Source organism: Chaetodon auriga, chromosome 4 (genome assembly GCF_051107435.1).
Source record: "Chaetodon auriga isolate fChaAug3 chromosome 4, fChaAug3.hap1, whole genome shotgun sequence".
Classification (NCBI taxonomy): domain Eukaryota; kingdom Metazoa; phylum Chordata; class Actinopteri; order Chaetodontiformes; family Chaetodontidae; genus Chaetodon; species Chaetodon auriga.
In genome coordinates, this window is record NC_135077.1 from 13,500,001 (window position 1) to 13,519,873 (window position 19,873).

A 19,873-nucleotide genomic window follows, 5' to 3' on the forward strand; every position below is an offset into this window, starting at 1 on the left:
AAACTGGCTCTTCTGCTAATGATGTTTTCGCTCTGTCCTCCTCCTGTCTGCTCTCTGTGACCGTCGTAGACGTCTCAACAACAACGACCTCTCTGTGCTGGAGGCCACCGGAGCCTTCAAGGGCCTGTCGCAGCTCAAGAAAATGTAGGTCATTCAGAAAGCTTCAACAATGACGAATACCCGTTCAATCATCAAAAGAAACTTCCACTTCCATTGTCTCGCCTGTACTGTGACCTTTAGAGGGAAAAGAGATTCAGACTAGACTACTTGAGAGATTTAGAATGTTTTAACACACTCAAAACAGTAACAAGAATGAGCTCTCTGTTTTCTAAATGATCATATTCAGTCGGTGCATTGACCTGAATCTCCAAGGATGTGAGAAAACAATAGACTATAGAAAACGTTTCTTTCTTGGGGTTTTATCTTCTCTCCTTGCAGTAACTTGAGCAACAACAAGATCTCAGAGATTGAGGACGGCGCGTTTGAAGGCGCCTCCTCAGTGGTGGAGCTTCACCTGACAGCCAATCACCTGGAGTCTGTGAGAGGGAGCATGTTCAGAGGCATGGAGGGGCTACGCATGCTGTAAGTGCACCTCATACTCCTCCTTTAATAATCATAGCGCAGAAAGAAACATATGTAACTCAACTACAGTCCTAAAGACCTTCAGACAGGTGCAAGTTTTTATTGGTCCCCTCAACAGTACGTTAAGGCCTAATGTACTAAAATCTGACTGTGTGTGTGTGTGTGTGTGTGTGTGTGTGTGTGTGTGTGTGTGTGTGTGTAGGATGTTAAGGAACAACAAGATCAGCTGTATCCATAACGGCAGCTTCACAGGACTGGCCAACGTCAGGCTGCTCTCCCTCTATGACAACCAGCTGAGCACCATCCTGCCTGGAGCCTTCGACACACTGCCCAACCTGTCCACCCTGTGAGTGACACACACACACACACACACACACACACACACACACACACACACACAGCACACACGCATATCTCTTTTATCCTGTCTGTCTCCTACTCTCCACCTCTTCTGTCCATCAGGAATCTTCTGGCCAATCCTTTTAACTGTGACTGCCGCCTGTCCTGGTTCGGGGCGTGGCTGCGGAGCCGACGAATCGTGACAGGGAATCCTCGCTGCCAGGGCCCCGCCTTCCTCCGAGAGATCCCTCTGCAGGACGTAGCTGTACCTGACTTCCGCTGCGAGGACGGTACGATTCACACACTCAAATATAGACACAGATATAGCGTGACAGGAGCACAGCATCGTCACTGTGACATGAAACCGGTAGAGGAGCACGCAGACAGAGGTGAACAAGAAACTACAAAATGCTCAGAGGTGGAGTTCTGAAGTTTTAACATGACGGCAGCGATATAACCGCATCATGTGAAATACCACCTCTTGATGTTTCCATTTTTAAGCTGAGCCCACAGCCTCCTATATGTGTGCTCAGGTTCTGTTCTGGAGGACAGCAGCTGTGCTCCGGGGCCACAGTGTCCCAGCCAGTGTACCTGTATGGACGCAGTGGTCCGCTGCAGCAACAAACACCTGCAGGCTCTGCCCAGAGGACTCCCCCGCAACGTCACCGAACTGTGAGTGTGAAAACAGAACCACAGCAGCTTTTTGAATGACATTAAAAAAACAATATCAGTAAATTAAAGCATATGCATTCGTGTGCTGCTAATACGGCGACATTATGTACAGTAAAAGTTGTAACAGTTGTTCTCTCACCAGCAATTTTTATTTTCCCTGATTAAAAGTTTGTCATTATGGGTGCTGAGGGAGTTAGTACGCAGTGTGAGGCTGACAGACAAATTGAAAGTCTATTTGAAAAACTTTTTTTTTTTTTTTAATCAATGCTCTGATTGTTTTCCTGCAGTAACCAGGCACTTTACTTTGCCATATGCTAATGTAATTATATTCATTCAGAGGGAAGAAGCCGCTCGACTGTATGCAGATGTGATTATGTGTGAATCAGCGATTTGTTATTCAGAAATGATCACAGAATTTCCTTAATGGAGGTTTGAAATTATCATTCAGCAGAGATGCACAACTCGTCTCTCTCTTGTCCTCTCAGGTATCTGGATGGTAACCAGTTCACCAGTGTTCCTAAGGAGTTAGCCTCTTTCAAATACCTGCAGCTTGTGTAAGAGGCCCTCAACTGCACATTGATGTACCTCATCACACTCCCTCAACCCTCAACTACATCTGCCGTCACTCGACTGACACTTTTTTTCCTTAGTGTCGTTGATTAAGATGCTTTGCAGTTACACGGACATCATTTTATTGTTTTGTCTCCACTCTTGTGCATTGAATTTCAAGTGAATGTTCAAGTGCTGACTTTAAGCTTTAACAGTGGACAGCGAAGGACTTGTAGCTCATATTATACATGCTCCTAGTCATAGGACAATGCAGCAGGACGGCAATTCCAAACACACAGACAAGTTAACCAAGGAGCACTTTAGGGCAATGAGTGGTATGATCCTGACAGCTTTATTCGACTGATCACATGTATCACTGCTAGAGAGCAGACTGAAAGCAAAAAGCCCCCAAAACAAGCAAGAAATGAAGCTGGCTTCAGAACAGGCCTGATAGAGAGTCGCCATAGAAAGCATGTGACTGTATTTATGAGCAAGGCCAGCAGGGGGAGCTGTGGACTGTGTAGTTAAAGTCCAGCTCATTTCAAAAAGCTTTGTGTGTTTATGAAGTACCGCAAACACACAAACGTCAAGTGATCAAGTCAATTCAGTGATAAGCAGCATTTTAGCATCTTCTAATGTGTCTGTGTGAGAGAATGTGCGTGTGTTACCATGTTCTAATGTGTGTCTGAGTGTGTGTGTGTGTGTGTGTGTGTGTGTGTGTGTGTGTGTTAACATGTTTTTGTATTGACTGGAATTTACCTTTTTCCTCTGCAGAGATCTGAGCAACAATAAAATCAGCTCCCTTTCTGATGACTCCTTCTCTAACATGAGCCAACTCACCACTCTGTGAGTCTACACACACACACACACACACACACACACACACACACACACACACACACAATGTATGAAACGTTAAAGGAGAAATTCACCCTAAATTAATGATCTGATCTCACGTCTCTGACAGAAAAACTAAATGTATCTCCATCTGTGTCCATAAATGTTAATCACACGGATTCATCAGTTTGACACACAAACTTTAGTGTGTCTGACATGAACCGTAACATATGGAGCAGTGCAGTGTTCATACTGATGGTATCTTAGAGTGTGTTGCTTTCCCTCCTGCAGGATCCTCAGTTACAACTCTCTACGCTGCATCCCCCCTCTGGCACTGGGTGGCCTGCGCTCTCTGAGACTGCTGTGAGTTCATACACACACACACACACACACACACACACACACACACACACAAGGTTTTGATCACTTGTGGGGTCATTACATAGACTTACATTCATTTCCTGGAGACTTACCCTAACCCTAACCATAACCACTATTTGCCTATTCCTAACCCTAAACCTAACCTAACCTTACCTAACCCGTAACTCTATCCTCAGTCTTCACCCTAAAATGTAATGATTTAAATTGTGGGGACCTGTATTTTGTCCCCACAAGCAAGGTCAGTCCCCACAATGTGACTGTGTAAACAGGCTTTTGTCCCCACAACATGAGTAATACATGGGCACACACACACACACACACACACACACACACACACACACACACACACACACACACACATGTGCCGTTGGCTAAACCAATCACTGTCATCCCCTTGCTTTATTACAAAGAGCCATCATCTGTTTTTGGACTTGGAACAGTTCTCCGCTGTTGAACTGAATGGGAGCTGTCAGAGTCATTATGGTCTCCAAGTTTCCGATTTAACAGCTCTTGACCATTTTTCACCCTCTGCTGTGTCTATCTTTCAGCTCTCTCCATGGCAACGACATCTCAGAGCTGCAGCAGGGCATCTTCAGTGATGTGGCCTCCCTGTCTCACCTGTAAGCACTCACATATACATGTCATACACACACATGCACATACATGACAATGACAGCACTGGCTGCATGTAATGGACAGCAGGGTGAGTCCTCACTGACAGAATGAGGTCTGTGTGTGTGTGTGTGTGTGTGTGTGTGTGTGTGTGTGTGTGTTTGATCCATGCTCATTCCCTTGCCTTTATGGCTCCACTCACAGAGAGTCCAGTTCTCAGTGAGTGAGTGGTTTCAAGTGGTTGCCCAGTGGATTGAATTAGCTGGAAGGATCCATCGTTTCCCACGGGTCTATTGATCTGAGTCGTGTGTGTGTGTGTGTGTGTGTGTGTGTGTGTGTGTGTGTGTGTGTTTGCATATACAGTGTAATCATCTTCAGTCAAGCATGACCCATGTGAGTCAATCTGAGGATCTACAGCAAGTGTGGAAGGAGGAGAGGAGAGAGGGGAGGTTCAGGGTGAAGAGGAATGGGGAAGGGATGGATGGATGGCAGGAGGAGGCAAAAGGATGTTAACTGGAGGTGAAGAGAGGAGGGAGGGAGTATTTTCATTTTTGTCACCTGAAGCGTGACAGCAATCCTGAAATAGGATGCTGCTGATGTTCAGGCAGGTTAATAAATCAGGCTGTAAAATCATCTCTTCTAATGAATTCCAGAGTTCAGACTGACCATTGTTTGGCTGTTTGAGGTTCCTCTCTGATGCGTTTTTCACAGTATTTATCGGGGTGGAGTCTGATGGTGTATCGTCATATTTAGCAAAAGAAATCCAACATTTCATGGCTTTGTGGGGCTACAGCAATTAACATTTGTTTGTATTTGGTACCAATCAAAAAAGACCTTGTTCCTTTGACGATTAGATTTTGTGGAAAGGGTCAAATTGTAATGAGTGATACATTTGTTCTTTACTTTCAGGCCACATACTATATGTCATCTTACTTACCTGGAGGGGATGCAGTTTTTTAGGAAACTGAAGGAAAATATAGATTTCTTTCAGTTTAAGTGTTGGTAGTTTGTCATTTCTTTCCAAATGAATTGGTATGAAATGGGGACATGGTGCTGTTACTACAGCAAGAGAGCAGGAGCACAGGGAGTCAGATATCACATGTTTTCAAGCCAGATCAAGAAAAACTCTTATTTTGAGGTGCTGCTAAAGGTGTGTGTGCCAGCTGCAATCTCCGACAACAGAAAACTGTGTGCACACATCTACAGTAAGTGCAGTGCAGTAGGTCAAAACTGAACCAGGATGTCAGTCTACAAAACCTAATGGATGTTTACTCAAGTAAAACAACCTCTGTGATCATCTGGCTGCTGCTGCTGTTCTTTGTCTTGCTGGACTGAGCTCATCGCCTGCACCCACATCTCAGCAGCACTGACGCTGTTATCAGAACAACAGAAGTTATGAATAAAACAATAAGCAGTAATGTAAACCACAGTATGCCTCTGCTGACTTCTAGAAGGGTCTTGTGGACCTCAGACAATCTCTCTTCATGTACACATCTGTCTGTCTGTCTGTCTGTCTCTCTGTCCGTCCGTCCGTCCGTCTGTTGGTGGCAGACTGGAGGTGGAGGTGTGGTGATGATGTGATATTCTGCGTTTTCCTCCTCATCACTTGTTCCTGACGGAATTGAATCGACTGAAGAGAATCGAACATTATCTCACGTGACTCTGACACTCTGACCTTGTTCTGTGTGTGTGTGTGTGTGTGTGTGTGTGTGTGTGTGTGTGTGTGTGTGTGTGTGTGTGTGTGTGCGTGCGTGTGTGTGTGTGTGTGTGTGTGTGCGTGCTTGTGTGTATGTGTGTGTGTGTGAGTGAGTGAACAGTACATGATGAGTGATATTTGATCCCACATTTGTCTCTCATAATCTTATGAAGTGAATCAATGGATCCAAATGAACTTTATTATCTCCATGATCAAGTGTGTGCGTACGTGGGCGTGTGTTTGTGCATACATAGATGTGTGTCTCACTGTCTGTGTCAGAGCAGAGCTGTGGGGACTGAGAGCTCCACCATGTGGCCTTAAAAATTACTGCAAAAATGTTGATGCAAGTCAATGAATTTTCTTTCTTTCTTCTTCTTTGTTTCTTTCGACTTTCTCTTTTTCATCCATCTGTCCACCTTTCACTCTTTCATTCCTTTTATCTTTCTTTCTCTTTTCCTGCTTCCCTCCCCTCCTTTTCTCCTGCTTTTTATTTTCTTCCTCCCATCCTTCTTCTTTCTCTTCCCTCTTTTCTTTTCCCTTTACTTTCTCCTTACCATTGCTTCTCCTTCCTTTCACACCCTCTCTCCTCCTTTCCAGCCCTCCCACCTTTCTCATCTTTTTTTTCTCATTCCCCTCTTCTCTCATCTTAGTTTTCTTCTTTTTCCTCCCATTCACTTCATGCTGCTTATATCTTACATTTCCTTCCTTTCACTCTCCCTCTATTTTCTTCTTCTCCAGACCTTAATTTATTCATTTCTTGCCTCCTCCCTATTCTTTTCTTTCCATCTGTGCTTTGTTTCTAAACCTGAGACCCTTCCCTCAGTCAGTGAGTTGACTCTTTGGCTCTGTATTCCTCTTTATCAGAGCGATCGGAGCCAACCCTCTGTACTGTGACTGCCGTCTTCTCTGGCTGTCAGACTGGGTGAAGAGCGGCTATAAAGAGCCCGGCATCGCCCGCTGTGCCGGACCCCGCGGAATGGAGGGCAAGCTGCTGCTCACCACTCCAGCCGACAAGTTCCAGTGTGTGGGTAAGCTGGCAGGAAGCCACACTGACACGAAGACACACTTTTACAACAGTCATTTCACGTCTGCACTGATGAGTTTGATTAACTTAACTTAAATATTTTTACCAGGTTTGTGCTTTCTAAATCAAAGTGACCCGGCCTGCTGTTTTAAAACCTATTCTCATGATATCATCAGTGGTCTTTCAGTGATTTGTCATGAATACAAAGCTAAATTGCTATTTTAATTCATTAAGTCGTTTAATTTGTGAAACGATCCAAGAGAACAAACACCCACATGCTGCTGCTTTGTAATAGATGATATTTAACAAAAGAAAGTGTTTTCATCTGCATGACCTTCATCAGGAGTTGGCAGCTTTCACTCCTACACACCTGTTACAGCTGAGGATGCTACAGTGCACTGAAGTAAAAATCTGCGGAAACTTGCCTTAATAAATGACCTGAAAATTTTCCTGAAGATGCACATCTGAAGCCTAATTCCCTGTTTTCTGTTTTATACACCAGGCCTCTGTTAAGATATGAGCAACGCTTGGTTTTGTGTCTAAGTTCATCTGAACTGATGTTTTCGGTCATATGGATGCAAGTGAGCTGTGGCTTTAATAATATCCGTACAATAAAGGTGCAAATAAAAACAGCTTATTTGTCAGGTTGATTTAGTTTGTTTTAAACCGATGACTTTTTTTATCGAGTGATCCATGTCCAAACAAGATGTCCGACATTTCACGTGTTTCACCTTAAATCTCTCGTCACACCTCGATTCCACAGCAGAGTGAGACTGATATTAAATTTTTGAGGCTGATAATTTTATTGATTGAAGAGAGTTTAGAAGTATATTGGGATATATTTTGAAATAAATGCATAACTAAACAACGTAGTCCTTAAATTTCAATGTTAAAGATTTGTGAGCAACAACCATGATTTTTTTACAGCTGAAAAATAAACATGGGAAAACTGAGAAATGCTGACATTGTTTCTCAGTGAAACACATCATTTCTTCATGGCAATTTACTGCTACTTATCGGACGACGGGCAGATAATGACACATCAGTAATAACGACAATCTGTTCTGTGATGCAGATGATAGACAGCTATAAGTATGTTCCACTAAAATCCAGCTGAATCAGTTTACTGATCTACTTTCCTGCTTCACTGCTATTAAATTGCAAATTGCTGCATTTATTTAGTCCTTTTATCCAGAGCTCTTTACGCACGCTAAGCTAACCGTGCAAGATGCTGCCCTTATTATTTGGGAAATTTGAGTTTCATTGTGGACATGTAAACAGGAGGAGCCGATACTGATACCTCCTGACAGTGATCATATTAATCATACTGATGTCTTGATAATGACCTTTTTAACTTGCACCTGTGTCTGTGTGTGTGCGTTTGTGTGTGTTGTCAGGTCCAGTAGACGCGTCTGTTCAGGCCAAGTGCAGCCCATGTGTGGCCTCTCCCTGCCAGAACCAGGGTGTCTGCAAAGTGGACCACACACAACTGTACACCTGCACCTGCAAGTCTGGCTTCACGGTAAGCAACTGTGTGTGTGTGTGTGTGTGTGTGTGTGTGTGTGTGTGTGTGTCTTGTGCGTGTGTGTGTCTTGTGCCCGCGCAGAGAGGCTTGTGTAATCTAGTTAGCGAATTTATCATTTTTGTCGGCACATCGTGGCATCTAATCAAAATGGTTCTTCCTGTAAACACCCAACAATCAAGCCAAAGCTGAATGTTTAAAGCCGCTGATGCAGTTTTTACGTGTATTTTCATGTTGTTACTGATTATTTCAAGCTCACATCTGTCTCTGATAATCCCATCAAATTACTCAGATGACCAGATCTGATGTTGTACGCAATATTTAATCTTATATCTATGTGTAATGTTTGTGCGTGTGTGTGTGTGATATTTCAGGGTAAACACTGCGAGACTCCAGTTGATGCTTGTGTCAGTAATCCCTGCACCAATGGAGGAATCTGCCTGAGTGATGAACAGACCAGGGGGTTCAGGTAACAAGTCTCAAAACGTCCCACAAATCAACCAGTAGACGTGCATCCAGTGTGAAAGTTTCTACTACAACATCATATGACCCTGAAACCAACAGAAGATGGCTGCTTACTGTGGCTTCTTCAGGACATTTAAAGTCGTCTGATATCCCTGGCACACTTCTTCCTCTCTTTTGGTTATTCTTGCTGGCTTTAGCCACATGAGCAGAGAAGTTGTAGGAATGGCAGTGTAGGTCTAAGACCCGAATATCTCAATAACAAGTGGATGGATTGCCATGAGCTATGGTAGACGGTGGTCATGGTCCTAATGGCATCAATGTCTTTGGCGATTCTCTGAGCTTTCATCTAGCCAACAGGTCAAAAGTACCACTTGTCCAATAGTTTATCTCATGACACAATACCCTGAAAAGTAATGAGAGAAATCACGCCACCTTCAGTTGTAGCATGAGATAAAAGCTCATCTAACATGCTAACATAGAGAACACAGCACATTTATGGATGTTGATGTGCTAAAATTAGCACACATAAATATAACATACATATATAAATGTAATATGAGCATGCTAACATATGAAATGATGTTTTTTATATAAGAATTTAATGATGCAGTATATGAGTATTGCTGCTTCATTCCGAACCACTTTGAAGCTTGAACCGCTTTCTGCTACATCCAGAATTAAAACCAGCGAGATGACTTGATATAGTCGAGGTGGGAAATGATAAATAAATGAGTTTTCACAGTTTCCAGGTTTCTAACAGGCTTTAATTGAGAGAATGTTATGTGAAGTTCCTGCCATCAGACACAACAACAGGTTTTGTCTTTGTGTGATCACGTGAAGTGTTAACAAGCCAAGTTGGTCAATCGGTAATGAATTTGCATATTGTAGTGAAATGAATTGCTTTGACATGTTCATCCCTTTAGGTTTGTTTGTATTTTCCTTTAGTCAGTGTTTCATGTTGCTGTGAGTGTTACAGTTTATCTTCGTCTTTGTTTTTCTTTGTTCAGCTGTGCATGTGCGTTTGGTTTCCATGGTACTTTCTGCGAGGTGAACGTGGATGACTGCCAGGACCACGGATGTGAGAACGGCGCCACCTGTGTCGACGGAGTGGGCAACTACACCTGTTTGTGTCCTCCAAACTACACAGGTGTGACATCGGCATCGGCTTTCCTCACTCCACCTCCTCCGTCTGCTCAGTCACTTTGATGAGGAAACAATAACGCCGAAGCATTTTACAAAATATAAATGTTTTCAGAGAGTAACCTAGTTGATCCATTGTAATCGTGTTGAGAGGGAAAATGATCTTCTCTGAAAGTAACTTAAGTCACAAACTCTTTGTCTCCTCTCATTCTCAGGTCTGTTTTGTGAGGAAGAGGAGGGTGTGTGTTCTCCAGGTAGAAACCCCTGTCAGCATCAGTCCACCTGCGTCAGCACTCCTACCGGCCCCAGGTGACAATGCACACACACACACACACACACACACACACTATATCACTGCCAGGCTCAGCAAAGTTTCAGATCCCAGATGAGATTAAGAACACAGACACACACACACATGCAAAGGTACACTTTGCTGAGGCGTCTGTTGACTCCCTCAAATCCTACACCATGTGTCATGTAGTACAAATGTGTGTGCATGCGTTTGTGTTCCAGGTGTGTGTGTGTTCCCGGCTGGGTGGGGCCAGACTGCGGTATAGACTATAATGAATGTGTGGACCATCGCTGTCAGAACGGAGCTCAGTGTGTCGACCATCTGGACGGCTACAGCTGTGTCTGTCCACAGGGATACAGGTACTGGAAACAACCGAGGATACTGGGGGCATAAGGAGCATGGGGGGCACGGGGGCACTGTACATACAGAACCTGGAAACTGAAGACTGTCGGGACTCAGGGTCCACTGGAGATTAGAAACATGGTTTCCTTTATTATGTTAAGGAAACGGAAAACTTGATTTTACAATTTTGTTTCTCAATTTACAGATTGTGCAAATGATATTAAGTTACACAAATCCATCAAATAACAGTTAAAAATCATTATAGTTTTTTTTTTTGACTTGGAGTCAAGTACCTGATCCACATTAATGGCTGCATCAGTGCATTGTTTATTATTAAGTTATTAAGCTGAATGAGTACATGAAAGGTGTATTCTGACCCTCTCGTATGGCTTCTTTTTCCCTTCAGTGGTGAATTTTGTGAGGTGGCCCTTCCGCTGCTGGCACCATGCCAGCTGGCTCGCTGTCAGAATGGCGCCCCCTGTGTGGAGAAGAGCGGGACTGCAGTCTGTCAGTGTCTGCCGGGCTTTGAGGGTGAGAACTGCGAGAAGCTGGTCAGTGTCAACTTTGTCAACAGAGATTCTTACGTTCAGCTCCAAGACGTCAAGAACTGGCCTCAAGCCAACATCACACTGCAGGTGAGGACACGAGCTTGCATCCGGACGCATCATACTGTAAGTCACAGACATGACGGAAGACACACACACACTTACTCTGATTGGTGTGTGTGTGTTTAGGTGTCAACGGCAGAGGAAAACGGCATCTTGCTCTATAACGGAGACAACGAGCCAATCGCCATGGAGCTCCATCAGGGTCATGTCAGGGTCACATATGATCCTGGGAACCAGCCTGCCACCACTATCTACAGGTAGACACACACACACACACACACGCACATGCACAAGATTTCTTGAAACACGGGCTAACAGGAAGTGCCAGCCTGCTATCAATGCAAGTTTCAAGAAATCTGTAACTTTTTAAAATTAGTATTGATTAGTAGTACTATTTCCAAGCTGTGAAAATACTCCACGGTAAGTAAAAGTCCTGCGTTGAAAATGTGAGGTAAAAGTATATAATGTATCAGTATATGATAAGATCATTGGCACTCATGCATTAGTGTGAAAGCAGTATTTTATTGCTGTTGTTGAGATGCTGCAAGTTTTTAGCTATTCTGTGTGGACCTGCAGCTAATGGCTGGTTTCATTCTGGATTAATCTGCCAATTATTTTCTCAGTTAATCGACTGGTTGTTGTGAGAAATGTGGTCACAATTAAAGTCACACCTTCACAATGTTTGTTTTGTCTGACCAACAGTCCAAATCTCAAAATAACTCACTTCACTTTCATTTAAGGCAGCACATCCTCACTTTTGAGGAACTGGAACCATGAATTTATTTATTTATTTATTTATTTATTTAGCATGAAAGAATACTTAACAATTAACCAATAATTAAATATACAAGTTTTGATTGCAGCGGATGACCCATCAGCAGTGCCTGATGGGTCATCTTTAGTGGAGCGTCTTTAATTAGTTCTTATCATTTTCATATATATATCTTCTTGCAGCAAGCGCAGCTCAGAATATGTTTCCAGAACCAAACTTCGTGGTTCTCATAGAAACTCTAAATACTGAAATATACTAAAAATACTGAGTCGTATGCAGGCAGGTAGTTAACAAGTACCAGGTGAGAAGGTGCAAAGCCCCATCAATTAAAATGAAGTAGGCAAAGAGTTAAACTGCATTTATCTCTGTGTGAGGTTCATGATTGCACAACACATGTAACATGAAATTTAAACCTGTGACTCCAGCCAGCAGCTACAGGTTAATTGGTGTGTTCTCGTCATCAGACAGCGAGCGACAGACAGGACTCCCGTCGGGCCCTCAGCAGCCTCTCAGCTCACTGTAGCCCAGCAACGCTGGTCAGAGTGTATTAGAGCATGCTCTGTGTTGCTCAGAGCGAGTCCTGCAGTGTTTGAGAATTTGGACAGATGACACTGTCTGACATAGGCAGCATGGACATTCTGGTTTATTCATGGACGCGGCCAGAGGACACTCGAAGCTTGAGAGTCCACTTGATCAGGCTTCGAGTGCTTCAGTGTTTGCATGGATCACTGTAAAGGAGGAGGAGGCTCGGCCAGCCAACAGCGTGACACACACACACACACACACACACACAGACTCACACATCCTGAGGCTATTTGTGTGATAAGCAGCTGCAGAGAAGAGGAGACTGACAGAAACTTACCTGAAAAAAGAAAATATATGAGAACAGAGAAAGAGTAAAACAGCAGACATCTTGAGATGTGAACAACAGTACAAATAGTTGTAATCAACACTAGAAGACCTCATGACTGTCTTATTCACATACCAGATGGGATTGCCCATTTAAAACATAAACCTGTATGTAGCCTGGTCCCAAACGTCTGAATTTCTGTCAATATCTTTGAATCAGCCTTCAGCGATTCATGTAGCTTTTATGTTGTGCCCATTAATTATCCTTTGGTGAAACAACTGACCATCAGATATTTATAAGATGGATCAAAAATGTCAAGCTCATCTTCCTGCATAGCTTGCTGGCTGTTTTATTACCACCATGAAGAACAGTGACAGAAAAATATCCACAAAAGTGGCAACAAGGTGGATGGAGATTGGTGCAGCTCATAAACTGCTTGTAAAAGCTGCTACCACAACGCTGGCTGGAGGGGTGCTGACTGACTACTACTGGTTACTAAATAACTGTTTCTCTCTGGGTCAGTCTTTGCTGCCAGCCATTTCTGGGCCATCCAGAGTGGACAGGCTGGGTGTCTGCAGGGCTGCCGCTGGTCTGCCCGCTCTACAAGCACTTCTTCGCCTCGTTCTCCAGTACTAGCATGATGAATGTTTGGTTTAAGATTCCATCCAAAACCAGAAGAGATAAAAAGACAAAAGAAATAAATGTGTCCATGAGCTGACAAAATATTGAGAATACCCATCTGCCATTCTTTGCCTGAGCTAAGTTCCTACATTGTAGATTTAACATGAAATGTGTGTCTTACACACAGTGCTGAGACGGTGAACGACGGGCAGTTTCACACAGTAGAGCTGGTAACCTTCAACCGGATGGTGAACCTATCTGTGGACGGCGGAGAGCCGACGACTCTGGACAGTCAGGGCCGGAGCCAGGCAGTGACGGGGGAGGCGCCTCTGTACGTAGGAGGTAAGAGCAGAGAGGCCGGGGAGGGTAAACACACTGAGACAAAGGCACCAAAAATGAATATGCATTTCAAACTGTCACCAGGCTGATTTCTGTCTCACCGTCTGTCTCTCCAGGTATGCCTGAGGAGGTGATGCCCGCCTCTCTGGGTCTCTCCTCGCAGACCCTCAACATGTCCAGTTTCCACGGCTGCATCAGGAACCTCTACATCAACCACGAGCTGCAGGACTTCACCCGCAGCCACATGAAGCCAGGGGTGGTGCCGGGCTGTCAGGCCTGCCGCAAACTCTACTGTCTGCATGGCATCTGCCAGCCCAACGCTGCACAGGTAGGAGACAACAGTCCACAGGGAGACGGCACAACAATAACAAAAGTAAAGACTAATGCATAAATAAGAACAAAACAACTTTTTAAGATCAGTTTAAAACAGTTTCAGTGTCACACGCTCATTTGTTTAGATTGTCCCTGAACTGTCCTTCAACATCAAATCTGCATTTTTGCTAATGTCCTCTTTGCTTGAACACTGCATGATGTGAAGAACACTTGAATGTTATTTTATTTCGCATGGCATGGCGTAGCAGACGTGCATGGCATTTCAATTTTGTAAGGCCTCTTTATTCTCTTCATATGCTGTTGCTGTTTACAACAAATACTGTTTACACAAAATAAAGGAGGCTGAAAGTCAATGATGTTTAATGTATTTTTGCATTATTCATGTGTTAACGCTTATTGTGGTTTTTCTTTTCACAGATGACGGATGAGGTGAAGTAGTAAACATGTTGTCTTTTACAGGGTCCTCAGTGCCACTGCCAGCCAGGTTGGACAGGGCAACACTGTGACCAGCCAGTAACAGGAGGTCTTACTTCAGCTGATGTTGTCACCATGGTAACAGGTGTCAACCCATGTGAAGGCAGCAAGTGAGTGTGGTTTGTTCTGGCATTTTTTTTTTTTAAAAAGCACTTTGCTTCTTTTTTAATGTCATGTTTCTGTTGGTTTGTTCCTCACGTTGAGCCTCTTCTCCTCATCTTCCTCACTGCGTTCATTCTGCTTGGATCCAGGTGTGTGAAGGGCACCTGTGTCGCGCTGGACATGCAGACGTACCGCTGCGACTGCGAGGAGGGATATCGCGGTGCCTTGTGTAACCTGCAGGGGGAGCCGGCGGGTTTGTGCCGCAGTCTACAGTGTTTGCACGGCCAGTGTGAGGAGACAGAGGACGGAGAGCGCTGCGTCTGTGAGCAGGGATACACCGGAGAGAGCTGTGACATAGGTGAGGAGGGACGAGGGGTCACAGTGGATACAGCTTTCCATCGTGATGATGTTTGTCAGCAATGTTTTTCACGATGGTCACTACAGCCCCATTCACACAGGAGTACACACGCTAAGCGATGTCTAGATTTTACTCAAATTTAATGACCTTATCCTCCAGATATGAAATCAAGGCTCTGCCTAACATCAGTGTTTTATAAATGATAGTTCAGAGTTGTTCTGCCCACTTTATATGACTAGATAGCTTGAGTGGTAAGTAGGAAAATGTGTTTTTTGTAATTTGGGTGAATTGACCCTTTAAAGCTGCAGTAGGTAAGATGGAGAAGAGAGCAGACTTAGGCTGAACATTTGAACCGACACAAGTTCCACGTCACTCCCTCTCCCTCTCCGCTGCACTCATGCCCTGCCTCCAAGCCCCTCCTCCCTGCGGCGTCTGCGCGGCTGTTGGACAACCAGTAATGTTAGCCTTAGCATCGGAAACAACCTAACTCTGCCCAGCTGCTACATCACAGTTGCTAACATACCGTACGCGCTGTGGAGTGTTACTGTAACAATCACCATATTAGCTTTCTGGTTATTTGTTGTCTTAGCCGTATATGCTGTTGTTGACAGCGGCGGTACGGGCAGTTTCTCCTTTGCGGGTGGCTGTTGCTTTCACCAGCCTCCTGACGCCGCTCACAGAGCTGTTTGACTGAGCAGCAGCCAGCAGCATGAGCGAGGGAGGGGGCAGTTCGCATTGTGTGTGAGTAGTGATTGACAGATGCCAGACACTCACTCAGATGTTCCTCTGGCTCTGATTGGTTGTTTTGTGTCGGGCGTGGTGGATTCTTGCAAATTGCAGTAGGAGCAGTAGGTGGGACCAATGGAGCCGTTTTGTTTTTTTTTTTTTTCACAGATTACATGTTTCATGTACTGCTGTCTGGGCATAGGGCCGGTTTTAGTTACCTACAGTTACAAGTTACCTACTGCAGCTTTAACTACTGAGGCCTGGTTGTCTCTTAATCCTCGCCGTGGGTCCCCGTCCACAGAGTCCCCATGCCGAGGTGAGCCGGTGAGAGATTACCACCGGCTGCAGCGCGGCACCGTCCTCTGCCAGACGTCCAAGCCCTTCTCCTGGGTCGAATGTCAGGGTCGCTGCCAGGCGGGAACCGAGCCTGGCACCACCGCCGCTTCATGCTGCGCCCCTCTGAGGGTCCGACGGCGGCGGCTCACCTTCGAATGCGACGACGGGACCTCGTTTACACAGGACGTGGAGAAGCCTGTGGAATGCGGCTGCAAGGAATGTGTGTAGTACTCTGGATGTGGTGGTGCGCCCATACACACATGCAGGCACACACATACGTTCAAACACAACACACACACTCCAACCTAAAGAGGTACACACACTGTAGGGATTCTGTCACTGATAAATGGACATTTTGGTGTTTGTTTTGTGTGTTCTTTGCGCACAGACGCAGTTTTGTAACATAAGACAGTTCTTCCCTCTCGAAACATGAAATCAACGAGTCAACCTCATCGTCATCTTCCTCCTCTTCACCTGTAGCAGGAGTACCTGCATACTAACTACCTAACTCCGGCTCATTTTTAATACTTGTGTGTTGAAAAGCCTTCGTATGCCTTCTCGTATGTGTTTCTGATGTGTGGCAGGTTAAGTGTTCCTCTTCATTCCCTCACAGCTACGACAATGAGCTGCAACTTGAAATAAGGAATAAAAGTACTAATTTGAGCTGGGGACCCATAAATGAAATAGAAGGTTTCTGAGTGAAACCTGGCGTGTTAAAGATTGCTCCGTTTTTATCAACAATGTAGAAATTGTCTGGCCTGTCAGACTTCAGGTGCAGGTATTTCTGAGGAGCAGCACTGAGGTCTGACAGTTTGACAGAGAAGGGAACTGCTGGTGAAATAAAACTACATTTTAAAGTGTTGTTTGCTGCAGACGTGACTGCTGTTTCTCCTCTGCTGGTTCTTTCAGTAGTGATTGAAGTAGTTCACCAGGTGTAAATTTGAACAGGCTCAGTAGACTTTACGTGCTGATCGTACCGTACCCAGGGACGTGAAATCCTCAGCCTTTCATCACCATGACAGAATTTTGTGAAATGAGCATAAACTCAATGTGTTGTGGAAACAACATAATGTGCTGATTAGAGGTATTTCTGCCCAAAACTTCTCTTACAGCACATCCACACCAGAGGAAATACTGCAGCTACAGATAATATCAGTGACAACCCAAAGTACAGTAATATGAATACAGGTCATAACTTGAGTTTACTTATTTCTTACAAAGGAGTTGATGTCCTGCACAATGAAACAACAGCACGATTTGGGGTTATGTCCATTTTAAATGAATAAACACTGATTGAAAATGAACTTTTTTCTCACACTAGAAATCTTTAAATTGTAAAATAAGCCCATGTTATTGAGTTTAAGGCTTAATCTGAAGGGAAATAAAAGGGTCACCGCCTCCACCACACGCAGCCTGAAGGTCAAAGGTGACAGGGTTCATGGGGGACAGTGAAGGGGTCATGACATGTTCCCATAGCTGCTCACCCGTTCTCCCAGTTTAGACGGCAGGGAGGCTGGGAGTGTGTGTGTGTGTGTGTGTGTGTGTGTGTGTGTGTGTGTGTGTGTGTGTGTGTGTAATATCTTGTACTTCTAGTACGTTGTGAGGACCAGTTTTTGTAGACCTTGAGAATGAGGATAGTTTATCTGTTTCAAAGGTCTGTTTTAGAGTTTTAACTAGTTTCAGCGCTTGATATTAAGTCATGGTTAACGCTGCATACACTGTTAATGAACCGACCAAAATGTGTCTGGCACCAGGTTATGAAGGTTTTGGCCACTTGAGGGCAACGCACTAAGGTGGTAACACATGACTTATTATCACCTTATATGTAAAAGTGTTAGCAGTGTCTGTTTTAACTCTGGTTTGGTCTCCACGAATTCCTGAGAGAAATATCTGGCTTTACAGCTGCTAAATGCTCCACTGTGTTCACCAGCTAGTCGCTACTAACTGTGTCTGGAAACAACACTGATGAGAGCGAAAGGTCTGGGCCGGAAAACCAGAACAATGAGCTAAAAGATGCAAAACCGCTCTGAAGAGCTGAAGGGAATCGTATCTGTGGGTTTATCACCGCAAACAACAGCTTTAATTTTACACTCAGTCATTTGATCCATTTTCTGTAAAAATGTTGATTAGAGCAATTTTAAATTTAAGACTTTAGTTTTGTGGAACAACATGGTTCTATTTCTCGATGTGAGGTCACAAAATGGTATCAGTACAGAAAGATAAAAACTCAAAGGCCTTATGAAAGGGTTGGAATAGCCACGTGGCTATGCTAACAATAAAAACAACGTGATAGCTGAAAGTCAAAACACAGGATCAGGGTTAGCGAACACGTGATGTGAATCAGGGTCCTCACAAGTGTAGAAGTGCAGTTTATGTGTGTGTGTGTGTGTGTGTGTTTGTCATTATAAGATGCTCCCAACAACATGACACTGTCCCTGATAATGAGCTTCATTATACGATGATGCAGTGTGTTTGTTCGGATCAAATGCTTCCTCTCCGATTTGTCAGAAGAGCCAGTGAACGCATCACAGTCATGCCACACAGAAAATGTAGCTTTTATATATGATGACATGTTATTTATATGGATGTGAAACTAAAACAAAAGGTGCGTGGTATTAATTTTTAACATGTTTCTGTTTTTTTAGCCTTTGAGTTAAAATTTCCATAAAAGCAGAACTCTCTCATAAATCAGATTCAAACTAATGTAGCTTTTATTATTATTGTTATTATTATTATTATTATAACTGCAATACATCTACACACAGTAACAGCCTAACAGATTGTAATATATATTCTAAGCTTATAATGCATTTGATCTTGTCATAGTATTTTTATATGTTGAAGAGGATGTTGTCACCGTATCATCTGTAGACTGTAGAGAAATCTTTGTTTTGTTGCCAAAAAATGTTTCCAAACCAACCTCGCATCATTGATGGGAATTTTACAAAAAAGGAAAAAAAAAAAATGTCAGATAGTGTTTCGCCTCGTCTCACCTGAACGCAGACAACAAGTAGTGCTTCTTTTTCCTATTTATTGAAATAAAGAGCTGTTTCTCCTTCATGGTTTTCTATTGTTTCTGCTCTATTCTTCCCTCTTCAACCTTGACACTGGCTCTGGTTTTCTTGTTGTTGTTGCTCTGACCTTTGACCTCATTTTGTCACAGCTGTCTAGCATCCAGGCTGAGCCGATAGGCACTGGCAGCTCGTGGAGACATAGAAGAAAGGAGAGAATGGCTGAAAGAGAGAGAGAGAGAGAGAGAGAGAGAGAGAGAGAGAGAGAGAGAGAGAGTGGGGGTAGAGAAGACTCGGAGGACAGGTGGATGGAGTGATGGAGGAGGCCGGTTTTGAGATGGGAGCCAGAGCAGAGAAAGATGGAGGACAAAGTAAGGAAGGATAGAGAGAGAAGAAAGAGAGAAAAGAGGGATGTCCCACTGTGGGGGGGGGGGGGGGGTTCACTCTGAGACTGAAGCCGTTTAATGAAACAGTGATTTATGCGTCCCCTCGTAACCATAAAACATAATATATACCCCCATCGGCTTTGACAGAGTCCCTCCTCCCCCAACACACACACACAGAAACACACACCCTTCCAGTCTGTTCTCCAGTGCAAACTGCTGCACCCCCTCCACCCCACCTCCACCTTTCCAACCCATCCGAGCAGCCTTCCACCCCCGCCTTCAACCTTTCTATACCACCATTTTTACCCCTTCCCCCTCTCCTCTCCTCTCCTCTCCTCTCCTCAGTCTCTCTCTGTCTTTAAGGGAGGATAAAATCATGGCTGCAGCACCTTCCCAACCCCCCAATTCCTATAAAGCCTCCACATCTTCTCACACCGACGATCCGCCACACACAAAGGACAAAAACACACACTGCGATGAAAACATGGCAGGCTGATTGTTGGC

The 19,873-nt window shown here is 44.2% G+C and overlaps 1 protein-coding gene across 1 annotated transcript in view; it reads left to right on the top strand.

The window, feature by feature from the left end:
- slit1b (slit homolog 1b (Drosophila)) overlaps positions 1-19,030 on the top strand; it is a 57,183-nt gene extending 38,153 nt beyond the window's left edge. The window contains exons 17-38 of the mRNA XM_076728868.1: positions 70-144; positions 439-582; positions 785-928; positions 1,045-1,211; positions 1,455-1,593; positions 2,079-2,147; positions 2,917-2,988; positions 3,271-3,342; positions 3,909-3,980; positions 6,533-6,696; positions 8,090-8,214; positions 8,589-8,683; positions 9,687-9,826; positions 10,035-10,128; positions 10,333-10,470; positions 10,860-11,088; positions 11,188-11,318; positions 13,492-13,646; positions 13,760-13,971; positions 14,436-14,560; positions 14,702-14,910; positions 15,938-19,030. Coding sequence (XP_076584983.1) covers positions 70-144; positions 439-582; positions 785-928; positions 1,045-1,211; positions 1,455-1,593; positions 2,079-2,147; positions 2,917-2,988; positions 3,271-3,342; positions 3,909-3,980; positions 6,533-6,696; positions 8,090-8,214; positions 8,589-8,683; positions 9,687-9,826; positions 10,035-10,128; positions 10,333-10,470; positions 10,860-11,088; positions 11,188-11,318; positions 13,492-13,646; positions 13,760-13,971; positions 14,436-14,560; positions 14,702-14,910; positions 15,938-16,200 — 3,034 coding nt within the window. The 3' untranslated portion in view covers positions 16,201-19,030. The remainder of the gene's footprint in view (positions 1-69; positions 145-438; positions 583-784; positions 929-1,044; positions 1,212-1,454; positions 1,594-2,078; positions 2,148-2,916; positions 2,989-3,270; positions 3,343-3,908; positions 3,981-6,532; positions 6,697-8,089; positions 8,215-8,588; positions 8,684-9,686; positions 9,827-10,034; positions 10,129-10,332; positions 10,471-10,859; positions 11,089-11,187; positions 11,319-13,491; positions 13,647-13,759; positions 13,972-14,435; positions 14,561-14,701; positions 14,911-15,937) is intronic.
- Positions 19,031-19,873: the final 843 nt, after the last annotated feature.